At 51.5% G+C, this 15251-nt stretch overlaps 1 protein-coding gene across 1 annotated transcript; it reads right to left on the bottom strand.

The window, feature by feature from the left end:
• Nucleotides 1–9127: 9127 nt before the first annotated feature.
• On the bottom strand, nt 9128–14123 carry LOC146428048 (leucine-rich repeat transmembrane neuronal protein 4). The gene is made up of 2 exons (XM_085080630.1): nt 13613–14123; nt 9128–10810 (listed from the first exon to the last, which is right to left on the bottom strand). The coding sequence occupies exons 1-2, from the start codon at nt 13614–13616 to the stop codon at nt 9267–9269; spliced, it is 1548 nt and encodes a 515-aa protein (XP_084936756.1). The 5' UTR covers nt 13617–14123; the 3' UTR covers nt 9128–9266.
• Between the last annotated feature and the right edge of the window lie 1128 nt (nt 14124–15251).

Genomic DNA, 15251 nt, shown 5'->3' with positions numbered 1-15251 from the left:
TTCACCATCAATTTCTTCCTAGTTGGATTAACACCCAAGCAACGTAAAGGAAAATCCTACTTCTTGCACATTTCACCATCAATTGCTTCTTAAATGGATTTACACCCAAATAACATAAAGAAAAATCCTACTTCTTCCGTATTTCATCATCACTTGTTTCCTGATTGGATTTACACCCAAGTAACATAAAGGAAAATCCCATTTCTTCCATATTTCACCATCAATTTCTTCTTAATACAATCAACACCCAAGCACCATAAAGGAAAATCCCACTTCTTCCATATCTCACCATCAATTGCTTCTTAACTGGATTTAAACCCAAGTGACATAAAGGAAAATCCTACTTTTTCCACACAGGAAGAAAAATCTTGACCAGAGTTTACCCAGGGGAAAAAAATATTACAAAGAAACTCCTTCTTTCTGTGTGGTTCTGTCATTGACTGCCTCTCAAAACTGGAGATGGGGATTGCTTTTCCCACCCTGTGTTTATTCCAGGTGCAGTTGGAAGTGGTGGATCCCAATCCACACAACACCTTCGATCATGGACAAACGGATCATGTTAATCTTCCCCACAAATATTATTTTTCTGTTTGCTGTTGTGCATGTCAGGGAAAACGGAATAAAATTGTGGTGAGGAAAGAATGGGAAAAAGGAACCTTCAGAGCAAAGAGATGTTGGTTAAAATCACCAAATGTGCGATGCAGGGACTGAAAATTAGGAGAATGTTGCTTATCTGATGGGTTTGGAGAATTTAAAGTGTGATAGGAAAGAATTCCCAAAGGATAGGAAACAAAGCAGAGAAGCTCCTGCACATCACAAAGCCTTTTTGAAGGAATTTGCTCACGGATGGAGACACAGCCCTTCACCCTACAGCTTTTAGGGGACTCTGTCTCCCCAGCACCCCTGAACTGCTCAGTTCCAGCCAGTTTTATCCAAATGTATCAAAAGAGCCCCAAAATAAATCTGTGCTCGAGCTGAGAAACAAAGTGGGAGTTTTGCTGTTCTCAGAAGGTGAGAGATTGGGGATGAGCAGCATTTTCTGGCCTTCCCTGCCTTATCCCTCATGGAATTCCCAACCCAGTGCCTGTGACTGATCCATCTGCCAGGAAGGGATTCCCATTTCCTTGAAAATTAAAAAGGCAAAGTCCAAACAAATCCTCCAGGCTGAGAGGTGTGGCTAGCACAGGTCTCTCTCGTGAGAACATTTTGCTGTGGTTTATAAACAAAGATAAAGTTTGGATGTTTTTGCAAACAAGGCCTCGAGATTTGGGAAGTTCAGGCCTGGCCAATGAGGCTTAGGGGGAGGTTTTTGACTGACCAACCTGGGTGACCTGTGAAAAGTCTATATATATGGAAATCAAAATAATAAAGTCTCTTTTCTTGCCTGAGAACCTGGGTTTCTATTTCTCTGCTAGCAGCTCAACAGCGACAGAGAGGATTTCCCAACATTCCCAACAGGCTCTCTCACCATCCCTTCCCCATGTCCTACAGCTCAAAAAAAGAGGAATTTTGCAGCAGGACAGAGCTGACAACTCTCAGAAACCCCTCAGGATCGATCCACTTGTGTTTTTCTGGAGGTGGGAAGATCCAGAGGCGCTCGGAGCTCCTTTGGCTGCACAGGAGGCTGAGGTGATAAAAGCCGAGCATGTCGGAAATGTCAGGGTGGGAATTCCTGGCTGGGAATGGTAAATCCCGGGAGCTGGGAGTGTCAGGAACACAAACCACTCGGAATTGCTCGTGTCACAATGTTTACACCGCGGGTAACAGGATGGAGGCTGAGTGCAGATCCTGGTGGGAGAGATGGAGAATTCCGGTGGGAACGGTGGGATTTTCTCCAGGGAAAGCTGAGAGCTGAACTGCACTCCCAGAGAATTGGAAACCTGGAGGTGTCTTCTCCAAAGGAATATCCAGGAGCAGAGCAAACCGTGAACACAACCCTGGTTATTCCCAACCCTCCCTGTGCTGTTGGATTTGAGGCGAAATTCCCAACATCCAGGCTCAGGTCAGCTCTGTCATCCTGGAGCAATCCCAGGAATATTTCCAGCAGCAGGACATTTCCTAATAAAATTGTTTGCCCCTCCTGGTGTGCATTTTGGGTTTTTTGCATGTTTTTAAAATGAAAACTCACAGATGAACAGAGCCATTTGTGGGTTTTAATTTTAAAAATGAAAATTTGAAAATTCCTCTCCTGATTCCACGATTGTTCTCCCTGTGAGCTTCACGATGGACTAAAATGGATTATTTCCTCCTCCTTAAAATACTGGCAGCACATCCCAGAGTGCAAGAGAAGGCAGGAGAAAGGGGGGAGAGCAAGGAAAAGGGAGATGGAGAGGGAAAAGGGCATCGATCACAATTCCAGGAGCGCAGAAATCCCTCACAGGGAATAAAACTGGAATAACAAGTGTCCCTTCAGTGCAGCAGCCTCTCCACCTGAGCACCTCGTTGTGCAGAACTGGAACCGAGAGGTTTCTGGGAAGTGGGAAATAGGGAAAAAAAAAGGTGAGGAGGAAGGGAGGGAGGGAGGGAGGGAGGATGATCCCAGCTGGACATCGTGCCCGAGGCTGGGAATGCACAGAGCAATTCCAGAGCTCTGCTAATGGGCTGCCAGCCTCGGGATGGAAACTCGTGGAGCAAATGCAGTGCCTGGAATGTGCTCAGGGAAGATCCCGAGCTCAGGGGGAATTTGGGAGAGGTGGGTTTGATGCCAGAAAGATTTTTGGAGTGATTTTTGCCTTTTTTCCTTTTCTATATCTGTAACTTTCCCAGTATCTTCCCCACCCTTTCCCAGCTGGAAAGACCAAAGCCACTGCAGAGCTCCAAGCCCTGGGGACACAAAGCTCCTCTCCTGTCTTGGTTCTTCCTGGGAAACAAAGCTGAGAACAAAATCTTCAACACACATTTTCATCAACAAATCCAACTAGTAACAGGGGTGGAAAGCTCCAGAAAAAAAGCTTGACCTGGGGGGAATTGCATCACCATTTGTCCTCCAATTTGGTGCTTTTAATAAATTCTCCTAATTTCCTCAAACCTATCAAACTCCATTCACCCCTGTTGGGCTTTTGTGGATATTTTTCCAGAACTGCCCCTGGAGCTCTGAAAAAACCCACTTTTCTATTACCTCCTTGACTAAAATAAACTTCATTTCCAGGCTGAAAAAAAGCAACAAGTTCATCTCCTCCCTTTGCCCCTGAGCATTCCCAAGGTCTCTGCATCCCAACCCCGAATTCCCGCTGAGCTCCTCTCCCAGCCAGGCGCCAGAGGAAGGATCGGCTGAGAGTTTCACAAGTGCTCCACATCCTCCTGCATTTCCTCTCCACGTTTCCAGCCCTCAATTGCTGCAGGAGGCACAGCTGGCTCAGCTCCGCCGGAAGCGTGGCCAGGCAATTTTGGGAACGTCTTTGGGAAATCTCGCACTTCACAAGTGCTGAGCCCAGCGAAATTTTGGCCCTGTGTGTTTCTTGCTGCATTTCTGGTGCTCCTCCAGCACAAATGCCTTCAGATTGGGGTTATATTTACCATGCCAAGGGCAAATGAAGGCTCTGGGTGGTAAAAATTGTCCCTGGATGGTCAAGGGCAGGTTGGACAGGGGTTGGAGTGATCTGGGATAGTGGGAGATGGCATTGGGTGATCTGAAAACTAACTTCCTTCCTTCCTTCCTTCCTTCCTTCCTTCCTTCCTTCCTTCCTTCCTTCCTTCCTTCCTTCCTTCCTTCCTTCCTTCCTTCCTTCCTTCCCTCCTTCCTCCCTTCTTTCCTCCCTCCCTCCCTCCCTCCCTCCCTCCCTCTTATCCAATCCCATCCAACCCAAATAATTTTGTGATTTGACAATTTTTTATATGTTCCTTCCCTGAGTCCCTCCTGAGCTGTTCCTGCCACGGCCACAGCTCTGAGGAGCAGCACTGTCACCTTCCCCTGTCCTTGCTGTCCCCAGAGCTCAGGACATTTCCTGGGGCTGATTCACCCTCACTTGACAGCCCAACATGAATTTAAGCTCCGCAGTGTGGAGGAAGAGAGGCAGAGGAGCCACAGAACAGAAGCAGCAGAAAAAATTAACTTTTCTGTGAAATGACCAATGCCCATCCTGCAGAACATCCCTGGAGAGAAACCCACAGAGCTTTGGGCCTGCAGTGAGCACTGAGGGTCAGGAGGAGGTTCTGTTCCCCATTCTCCTCATTCTCCTCATTCTCCTCATTCTCCTCATTCTCCTCATTCTCCTCATTCTCCTCATTCTCCTCACCCCTCAGCTCCCACGTCCTTCTCCTTGCAATATCCCACTCTGGAATCACCTTCCTTCCCGCTCCCCGGAGCTCCGATGAGCTCACAGCTCTGCATTCCTCACCAAACCCTCGGGCTGGTGGCCAAATTAAACACAGCCACTGCTCTTCAAAGAATGAAAAAACAGAAAATTCAGGCAGTCCTGGAGTGATTTGTCCCATGAGGTCACAGCATCCCCTGAGCTCAGATGCCCCCAAAAGGAAATGCAACCACTGCTCTTGAAAGAATTGAAAAAAATGCAAAATTCAGGCAATCCATGAGTGATTTGTCCCATGAGGTCACAGCATTCTGTGGGCCCAGGCTGAGCACCCCAAAAGAAATGCAGCCACTGCTCTTAAAAGAGTGAAAATTGAAAATTCAGGCAGTTCTTGGGTTGTTTCTCCCATGAGGTCACAGCAACCCTGAGCTCAGATGCCCCCAAAAGGAAATGCAACCACTGCTCTTGAAAGAATTTTAAAAAATGCAAAATTCGGAAAATCCTTGAGTGATTTGTCCCATGAGGTCACAGTGCCCCCCGAACTCAGGCTGAGCCCCCCAAAGGAAATGCAACCACTACTCTTCAAAGAATTAAAATGGAAAAATCAGGCAATCCTTGAGTGATTTGTCCCAGAGGTCACAGCAACTCCTGAACTCAGGTATTCCCAAAAAAGGAAATGCAACCACTGCTCTTCAAAGAACTAAAAAATTGGAAAATTCAGGCAATCCTTGAGTGATTTGTCCCAGAGGTCACAACCCCCCTGAACTCAGGCTGAGCCCCCAGGACTCCCCTTTGAATGCTGAATTACAGAACTGCAACCTCACCCCAAACCCTCCCTGGAGATGGAAACCACTCTGCTTTTCCCCCTTTGCTTCCTGTCCCAAACAGCACCGTGATGTTCAATAAACAAATAAATTAAACATTTATTTATTTAAAAAACCAGCATGTCACCTTCAAATCAAGCCCAAAAGAAGGGCAGCAGCAGCTCACCAACCCTGAATATATTTAATTCCTTATCCATGTATTTCTTCCCCACGGCAAGAGGGGAAGGAGCAGAACTCTGTACGATTTCAAAGTGTGAACACAGGCGAGAGGCAGCTCTGTTTCCAGAGCTGTCCCTGCCTGTGAACAGGTGGCTCTTTATCCACAGACACGGAGAAAAAGAGGTGTAAAAAGTGACCTCACAGCGCTCAGTTCACACAAAAAAAGCTGCTCCCCTGTCTGCCTGCTGTTTGTTTAGTCCCTGCCAGCCTGCAGAAAGCGACAGCAATGACCTTCCAGGCGACAGAAACATTTTCTTCCTCCCCACACCTTCCCAGAGAGCCATTCCCGGGTGTTCTGCCAGCGCCGTGCGCGTGAAATGCAGAATATCATCACCAGCTCGGTGAAAAATCCCTTTTTACAGCTTCCAGATCTCCTGCAAACGCACAAATAAATGGGAAAGGGAGAGAGAGGGAGGTGCACAAAGCAAATCCCAGGCTGAGGGAGCAGCGCTGGCTGGCCAGAGCCAAAAGCAGGAGCATCCAGTGATTTCAGCCAGCCCTGCCAAGAGACTGAACAGAAAAGCACAGGCCAGGTGTCAGTGATTGTAATCCCAGTGCTGCCAAAGCCGCTGCCATTCCCAGCCAGCCTGCCTTTGGCTCTCTCTGCCCAGCACAGGAAGAATTCCTGAAAAAATGGCTGGGAAAATCAGCCCTACGAGGCACAGGGCAGATCTCACTGTGGGGTTCTGCTCAGGGCTCAGATCCTCATGGGATTTAAAAAAACCCATCCCTGGAGAAGAGGACATGAGGGAATTCCTCAGAATGGAATTCCAAGGCCATTTCTGCCATGGAAAACGAGTGGTTTGTGGGTGAGAGGAGCTGGATGCTTTGAGCAAGGCTTGCCTGCTGCTCCACCCCAAATGCTCCCTGGGAAGGTTCCAGGTGTGCTCACCTGACCTCCAAAACCAGCCTTTGTCACCTCAGCACCACCAGCAGGGTCTGATCGAGCATCTCTGCCCTTTCCCAGTTCCAATGGAGTCAATCCATCACCTTTTTCCCAAAACCACCCCATTTTTGGGCAGCTGTCACTGTGGGACTCTGCTCAGTGCTCAGATCCTTGTGGGATTTAATAAAACCCATTCCTGGAGCTGCTGTGGAGAAGAGGACATGAGGCAATTCCTCAGAATGGAATTCCAAGGCCATTTCTGCCATGGAAAATGAGTTTTTTCCGCCATGAAAAATGTGCTCGCCTGACCTCCAAAACCAGTCCTTGTCACCTCAGTGCCACCAGCAGGGTCTGATCAGGTATCTCTGCCCTTTCCCAGTTCCAATGGAGTCAATCCATCACCCTTTTCCCAAAACCACTCAATTTTTGGGGCACCCAGCTGCCCTTTTCCCAAAACCACCCCATTTTGGGCACTCAGCTGCCCTTTTCAAAAAACCACTCAATTTTTGGGGCACTGAGCTTCTCTTTTCCCAAAACCACCCCATTTTTGGGGCACTTAGCTGCCCTTTTCCCAAAACCACCCCATTTTTGGGGCACTCAGCTGCCCTTTTCCCAAACCCACCCCATTTTGGGCACCCAGCTGCCCCCAGGCACGGCGGGAGGCCACGTGAAATCAGACAAAGCTTCAGAAAATATCACTAAAAAAAGGGAAAATCAATGACCTGCTAAGCAGTGAGGCTGCCCGCCTCCCCCCAGGCATCCAGGCACTCCTCTCCCTTCCGAGGGTTTCTTTTTTTGGGAAAATCCTCAGGCTGAGCCCTGGGAATGAGCCAGGCAGCCCCGGGGGAGGCTGGGCCTGAGCTGCACCACACCTGCACCAAATAACAGCTTTCCACAAGTATGGGTAAATTAGGAAATAAAGAGAGGTTCCATTTCCTATTTATTTTTTTCGCCAGACACAAACCCTTTCCACTGCTGAAGACTCCACAAGGGTTTGTTTTTTTTTTTTTCACCATTTTTAAGTGCTGTACAGTGAATATCTCTCCTTTTACAAGTGGAACCTTGTAGCTATGGAGACGCAGAATGTCAAATCCAAGCTGAAGAGAGGATTTCAGTGGGGGCTTTGGGTGCCTTCAATGATCTGCTTTCCATCTCCTGAAGTCTTGATTATTCCCTATTATTTACCAGCCTCTCAGAGGGTGCAAAGAGCCGCCAGATGTTCAATTATCACACCAAACCACAGTGACCTGGCAGACACAGCCCTCGGGTGCCCTGAACAGACTGATTTACACCCCAAAACCCTCCCCTGAGTGCTGAGAAGTTGCCATCTGTTTGATTTCACCCAAATAAAACCATTTTGGTGCTGCCACAGCACCTGAGTTGGGGTTTAGTGTCACCCCACAGCCACCTGGGGTTATTTCACCTCTCTGGTCGCCACAAGATCACACACAATTCAACCTTGTAATTAACTGCTATAACCCAAATTATCAAATTCCAGTCTCCCAGACATCGTCCCTCTCTCCTGGGATCCCAAACGCATTAGGGAGGATGGTGTCGTTACCTGGATGCTCAATTAGGACACTCAAATTCCTGTTTTACCACCGTGGAGGAAATGAAACAACATTTTATTCAGGCTAATGAAACTTCAGTGCTGTTAAAACCTGAGCGTGAAGGGGACAGAACCTCCCAGGTCAAATTAATGCTCCTTGTGACAGCCAAGAAAAAAATTCAGAATAGCTCGAAAATCATGTATTTATCCTTGTGAATAAACCAAACCCCAGCGGGTTTTCTGTCCTGATGACAACACTGCTCCAGGGAAAGCAACCCCAAACCATTGGAATGGTCCAAAATTCCCAAACCATTGGAATTTTCTTCCTTCCCCACAACTCCACAGTCCAAAACCAGCTGGGGATTTCAGGTGCCAAACATGGAACCTCTCAGAGGCTCCCAGAGAGGGAAAATACAGAGTTTTTAAGCAAATCCAGATCCCAGAACTGCAGATCCCACACTGCTCCTCTGCACCACACCTCCCCCAGCACCTGGCCGGGCTCAGCATTCCCACAGCCAATCCCAACGCCACAAAAGGCTGGGAATCAACTCCAACAGGCACACGGAAAACCCTCGGGTAGAACATCCACAACCAGGGCAGCAAAATCCACCAGGATCCCCTGGTGCCAGGGTTAAATAACCAGGACTGCAATGGAATTGTGCAAATCCTCCTTTTCCAGCTCTAAACAATCATCCCAAGCATTCCAAGCACACCCATTCCCTGCATCCACAGCAGTGGAGGCACCAAAACAATTCGGAATTTCCTCGCCAAGCTGAGCAGCAGCAGAAGAGAAGCGCTGAGAGCTTTTCCTGGTTGCGTTTCCCGTGTTGCTGAGTCAAATCCCGACACGGCCTGAAGATTGTGGAAATCACCTCCAGGAGGGCTGGCTAAGCCTCCACTGATCACTAAAGTGAAATTAAACCCTCCAAGAATCCCCTTCTCCCAGCCCAGATCTTTGCAAATGTGCTGTTTGAGCAAGGTTTGCCTGCTGCTCCAGGAAAACAATTCCAAGATCCTGCTGCAGTCCTGTTGTCCCCTGGTTTGCTCCTGAGCCAAACCAGAAATGCAGGAAATCTTTGGCATTATGGTTAAATAGGCCATAAACCCCTCAAGATTTGATGTGGGGTCTGGAGGAAGGAGGTTTCCATATTTAGTCTTAAACCAGAAAAGGCTCTTAAGCTCCTCTGCATCTACCAATCCATTAAAACCAGGATTCTCTCGTAGCCACAGCTCATCGAATGGGTGCAAACAGGAGGAGAACAACACTCCAGGTGCCTTTTTATCACAGTTGTTGACTCCAACTGAATCGCTTTTTTAATAAGTCTTAATCATTCAAAATAATCACCATCCCTTCCCTGCCTGTTGCCATTTAACGCGAGAGAACCTTCAACAGAGCAAACCCCAAAGCAGGAAAAAAACACCAAAAAAAAAAGCAACAAAATGCCATTCATCTTTCTAACATTTAAGAGACACCTCAAGAGCTTCGAACATTTACCTCTCCTTCCCAGCAGCTGAAATGGTTTTAGGAGGATCATGGTTCATACCTCGCATTCCCTGGAGCCAGAGATGGTGTAGGTGCAGGGCCCAGATCCATTAACGGATACATCCATGGTCTCAGAGTTTGTTGGCTTGTAGTCCACGTAATATTCCTGCAAAGGGGAGTTCATTTGCCTCTCCGACTCGCGGGCCTTTTTCCTGCGCCTCTTCATGAGCGTGTGCTGCTGCAGCTGCTTCATGCTGGCCGGGTAGCGCTTCCAGGACACGTAGATGACCAGCAGGATCATGGCCACGGAGAGGAAGAGCGCCACGCTGCCCGCGATGATCTTGTGGAAGGACACGTGCTCGTATTCCGGCTCCACCGCGGGCGTCGGGACGTCCGCCGAAGGGCTGGGCGCGGCCGAGGTGGGCTGGTGGCTCTCCAGTTTGGAGACGGTGGGTTTGGGGATGAACACGGGTCTCTGGGGGGTCCTGGGAGGCTGGTAGGACCTCTCCGTGGCCACCACGGGGATCTCGGCGCAGATGTTGTAGGTTTCCACCGCGTCGCTCACCTTCTCGCCCTGGATGTGCTTGGGGCCTGCGCAGATCATGGTGCTCTCCTTATTCCCCTTGAAATTCTTTAGCCAATTAAACAGCGGGCAAATGCTCCGAGTACATTCCCACATATTCCCCGACAGCGTGATGGAGATGAGCGAGATCCACGTGTTGATGGTCTCCTGGGAGATGTTGGTGAGCTTGTTGGAATCCAGGTTCAGCTTCTGCAGGTTGGGCAGGCACTGGAAGGTGCCGGGCTCCACCCCCGCGATGTCGTTGCCCGATAAATCCAAGTTGTGCAAGGAGCTCCAGGTCCACGTCAAGCCCTGGCTGATGGAGCGGATCCTATTCCACTGCAAGTAAATGGAGCGCAGGTTGAAGAGCCGCGGGAAGTGGGCGAAATTGATCTTAGAAAACTGGTTGTGCTCCAAGTGGAGCTCCGTCAGCTTCAAGAGGCCGGCGAAGGCGTTGCGGGACAAACTCCGCAGGCGGTTGTAGCCCAGATCCAGGAAGTCGAGGTTGCGGCAGTCCTGGAAAACGCGGATGGGCACCGTTTTCAGCGAGTTGGACCTCAGGTGCAGGATGAGCAGCTTGCGGAGCCCCTTGAACTGCTCCGCCTGCAGCACCTGCAGCTTGTTGTAGGACAGGTCCAGGTTGCGCAGGTTGGGCACGGGGTGGAAGGTCTTGTTGTGCAGGTGGGTGATTTTGTTGGAGCTCAGGATGAGCTCCTTGAGCCGGCGGATCCCCTGGAAGGCGTCCTCGTCCACGGAGCTGATGTAGTTATGGTCGAGGTACAGCCAGATGAGCTGGTTGAGCCCGGCGAACTGGTGGGATTTGAGCTTCTGGATGCTGTTGTAGCGCAGCGACAAGCCCTGCGAGCCGCCGGAGATGTTGTGGGGGATGTCGCGGAAGGCGTGCGACTCGCAGTAGACGATCTTGCCGTCGCAGCGGCAGTTCTTGGGGCAAGCTCGCTGGGCGGCTGCTAGCCCCGCCAGCAGCAGCAGCCCCAGCAGCAGCCTGGAGCTTCCGCCCTGCTTGGCTACGTGGAAACCTGCAACAGGCAGAGGGAAAAGTTGGAAAGGCTTGGTGGGTAAATTGTGGGATTATCGCATCACTGGGGGTTTGGGGAAGGCTGAGTGGGGTGGGGGTTTGGGGCACAACCTGTTCGCCTCCCACCTCAGCAATTTTGGGTGCAAATCACTACCATCTGAATGCCTTCCCAGCCACCCCTGCTGCCCCAGGGTCACTCTGTGGGGCTGGCTGTCCCCGAGGGGCACAGGGACCTCATTCCCTCCCGGCTGAGCTCCTCTCTCCCGGCTCTCCGAGGAGCTGGGATGTCCTGATCGCTGCGTGCCGAGGGTTGAATAATAAACATATTTGTCAAGTCACTGTGCTGGATGCTCCATCGTGCTGGAGAGGAAATGAGCCAGAGCTTGTGCTCCTACGTGCTGCTCAACGTGTTCCTCAAGGAAAGCTGCTGCCGGTCCAAAAACCCCCAAAATTACCGCAGAAAGGGACAAATCTACTTCTGCTGAAGTTTTATTCACCTTTGGAAGGTGGATTTAGTGGAAAATGAGGCACTGAGTGAAGGGTTTGCTTTTTGCACTGAATGATTGGGGTTTAAGGGGAGGCTTAAGTAAAACTTGTGGGTTTTATGTAGCTAAAATACAGAAATAGATGCAGAGAAACAAAGTTCACCCCTATAGAGAAGTGGACCAGGGATGCTGCTGTGGGACCCCAAAGCCAGATAATGGTAGGAGAAATATTCCTGTCAAATAAACCATTGGCTAAACCCACCTTCATTTAAACTTATCCATAGCTGTGAATACCTAAAGATTTATTAATTCGGATTAATCCAGCAGAGGATGAAAATACCAACCCCAACACACCCAGACAGCAGCCAACCCCGGAAAGTTTAAAGGGGGATATTTCCATTCCAGCTCCCCTCTCCTGATCGATTTTCAGGGTTTGCCTTTGAGATGTCAGGCTCGTCATGCAGCAGCAGCAGCAGCGCAGGATGTGAGGACATATGTAATAATTGAATATATAGAATCCTGAATAATGCTGAGAGGGCGGGGAGGGGGTGTCAGAGCCCCCAGCACCCATCTGCCCGCCCGGAATGATTTCAGGGCTGCTGCCTCTGCCCAGAGTCGCAGCCTGGCTAGGAAAATGCATCCTTCCAACAGGAAATATTTCAAGGGCTGCTATCTCCTTGATAAATAATCACTTTATTATTTGCCACACACACCACACACACACACACAACACCAACCCAGCGCTGCGGCTCTTGAATCCAATTTTAAACCAAGGGGCAATCTGCAAAGATAATTCCTGATCTAGGATGCCCCTGCCTTCCACTTTAACGGGTAGATTTGTAATTTAAATCCTCTTTTTTTTTCCCCCTCTCTGTTCTCTTTGCCAGCAGCAGCCAGCTAGAAATATGTTCTGGCTGTTCCAGACTCGGGGGCTGGGGAGGGGGGAAGGAAGGAGGGGAATAAACCTGTCACACTCGGAAAAAAAAAAAAAAAAAAAAGAGAAACCAAACCAAAAAAACCCGACTGGCAAATGACTGCTGGAGATGTAGCAGAGGTACCAGGGGCATCTTTTCAGCCTCTTCAAAACCACCTAGGCAAGAAACAACTCCCCCCTTGCCTTCCTCCCTCCCTCCCCTCGGCTTCCCACATCCTGCGAAGTGTTAGCGCAGCCCGGATGGTGCCGGCAGGGGTTTGGGGTGCAGGGGGAGCGGGAGGAGAAGCCAGAAGGATTTGGGGTGCAGGGGGGAGCGGGAGGAGAAGCCAGAAGGGATTTTGGGTGCAGGGGGGAGCGGGAGGAGAAGCCAGCAAGGATTTGGGGTGCAGGGAGAACGGGAGGTGAAGCCAGAAGGGACTGGGGGTGCAGGGAGAACGGGAGGAGAAGCCAGCGAGGATTTGGGGTGCCGGGAAGCTCGGAAGGCTAAGCTGGCAGGGATTTGGGGTGCAGGGGGGATCAGGAGGAGAAGCCACCAGGGTTTCGGGGTGTTGGGGGATCAGGGGGAGAAGCCGGCCGGGATTTGGGGTGCAGGGGGAGCGGGAAGCAAAGCCAGCAGGGATTTGGGGTGCAGAGAGATCAGGAAGAGAAGTCAGCAGGGATTCGGGGTGCAGACAGCTCGGGAGGAGAAGGCAGCAGGGATTTAGGGTGCAGACAGCTCGGAAGGAGCAGCCGGCAGGGATTTGGGGTGTAGAGGGCTCGGGAGGAGAAGCCGGCAGGCATCTGGGGCGTTGGGAAGCTCGGGAGGCTAAGCAGGCAGGGATTTGGGGTGCAGAGAGATCAGGAGGAGCAGCCGGCAGGGGTTTGGGGTGTCGAGAAGCTCAGGAGATGAAGCCGGCAGGCATTTGGGGTGCCGGCAGGCATTTGGGGTGCCGGCAGGGATTTGGGGTGTCAGGAAGCTCAGGAGGTGAAGTCGGCAGGGATTTGGGGTGGCGGCAGGGATTTGGAGCTCCGGCAGGGATGTGGGGCTCCGGCAGGGATTTGGGGTGTTGGGAAGCTCGGGAGGTGAAGCCGGCAGGGGTTTGGGGCTCCGGCAGCTCCCGGCGCCGTGCAGGTGCGGCTCCGGGGGGCTCGGGGGGCTCTCCCCGCACAGCCCCAGCCGGGGCAGGCACTGAGCTCCAGGGGAGGCACTGCGGGCGGCAAGGTGTGCTGTGTGCCCGGAGCGGGGAAAAGGCTAAAAATACAGCGCGAGTCCAGTGAGTCACCTGGGCCAGGAATGCGCTGCCGCCGCTGCCGCTGCCCCCCCTCCGCCGGGGAATAATCCAGCTGCAAAATCCACCCCACAGCTGCTGCCGTGCCAGCAAACAAACCACAAAAGTTCACTCACCCATCCTTTTGTCATCAATAACGTCCTCCTTCGCCTTCCTCCAGCTGTTTTCTCCTCTCTCTTCCTTTTTTTTTCCTCTCCGCTTTCCCCCTCTCCTCTCTCCGTTTTTTTTTCACCGCCGGTTCCTTTCCTTCCAAACCATCAGCATCTCCATGTCACAGCCCGGCTGCCCCTCGCCCCGCCGCCATCCAGGAACCCCACAAAGTTCCCCGGAGAGCACCGGCGACAATTTTGGGGATGAGGAAAGGGAAAGGATAGGGAAGGGGTTGGGGGTGGGGAAGACAGGACGAAGGATGGGGGGGGGAGTGTGGGGGGGTAGGGAGGGACTCTAAGCTCTGAGAGCCATTGTGGAAGTCATGGGAGAAGCGTGAAGTGGCGACGGGCGAGGAAAAGCCGGAGCGGGCGATGGAGGCGAACCAACTTCTCGGCCAGGAAGGAGCCAAGCCCTGCCGGCTCTCTCATCCCTCATTCCGCCGCCTTGTGCCATAGCCGAGCCTCGCGATCCATCCTCATCCCCATCCCCGTCCCCATCCTCCTCCTCCTCCTCCTCCCGCGGCTCCCAGCTCCTCCCGAGCCGTGCCGGACGCGCTTCACCCGCTCGGGTTATCCATTTGGAGCGGTTTGCGGCCGTGCCGAGCCGAGCCGAGGCAGCTCTGCTCTGATCCCGAGCCTTGCCGGAGCTGGGTGATGCTCAGGATGCTGAGCTCGGAGTTTGAGCAGCACCGAGTGCCCTCCACTGGCCGAGAAAGCCCAGCGCGCAGCCCGGGCTGAGCGAGCGCCGCTGCCATGGCTCTGCAGGCTCCTCTCCCCTCGGAAAAGAGAATTAAAGCCGCAGCCTGCTCCCCTCCCTTCCCTCCTGCCTCCCCTGGGGTTCGGGATGCTGGCGGTGTGGGGATTTTGGGGAGGAAAAAAGCCAAACTGAGCACCTGATGCCTTTGGGATTTGCCAAGCTCGGCTGGCTCGGAGCCACCTGACCCGCTTGTTTGGTTTGGGCAAATTCTGAACTGCTCTCCTGGCTTTTCCTGCATCCCCCGGGAGAAGGGAAGGGGAAAGGGATGTTCGGAGGTGAGCAGTGGGAGGTTGAGGCTGCGATCAAACAATCTTCGGTTTGACTGCAGGCAGCAACTCCCAGTGTAAATACTCCCAACGCGGCCGCGACAGGGTTAATTCCCTGCCTTGATTTTGTTTTTTTTCCTTTTTTAAATCGAAGTGCCTGTTAGTCAGGAAAAGCCTGACTTTGATCGACAAGGCAGAACTGAAGCTGCAGGATCGGTGACGCCTCTTTTTCACCTTTTTTTCACCTTTTTTTTCACCTCTTTTCACCTTTTTTTCACCTTTTTTTTCACCTCTTTTCACCTTTTTTTCACCTTTTTCCCCTCCTGAACTCCTCTCCTGTGGCTCTCCCAGTGCCAGAGCAGAAATCCTGGAGAATCCAGGATGGGATCCAGCCTGTGTCCGGCTTGGCTTAATTTCCAGGGTTTTCCAGGGTTTTCCAGGTTTATTCCCAGGGTTTTCCAGGTTTTTTTCCAGGCTAGGTTAATTCCCAGTTCATTCCCGGGATGGGTCAGAGGGATGTGGAGCAGCAGGAGCTCCTGAGCAGATTTTGGGATCCTTTTTATCCAGGAGCTGCAGGGAAAGG

Source organism: Lichenostomus cassidix, chromosome 22 (assembly GCF_008360975.1).
Source record: "Lichenostomus cassidix isolate B80296 chromosome 22, HeHo_3.0, whole genome shotgun sequence".
NCBI classification, from domain to species: Eukaryota; Metazoa; Chordata; class Aves; order Passeriformes; family Meliphagidae; genus Lichenostomus; species Lichenostomus cassidix.
This window is presented reverse-complemented; position numbering and strand designations above follow the sequence as displayed.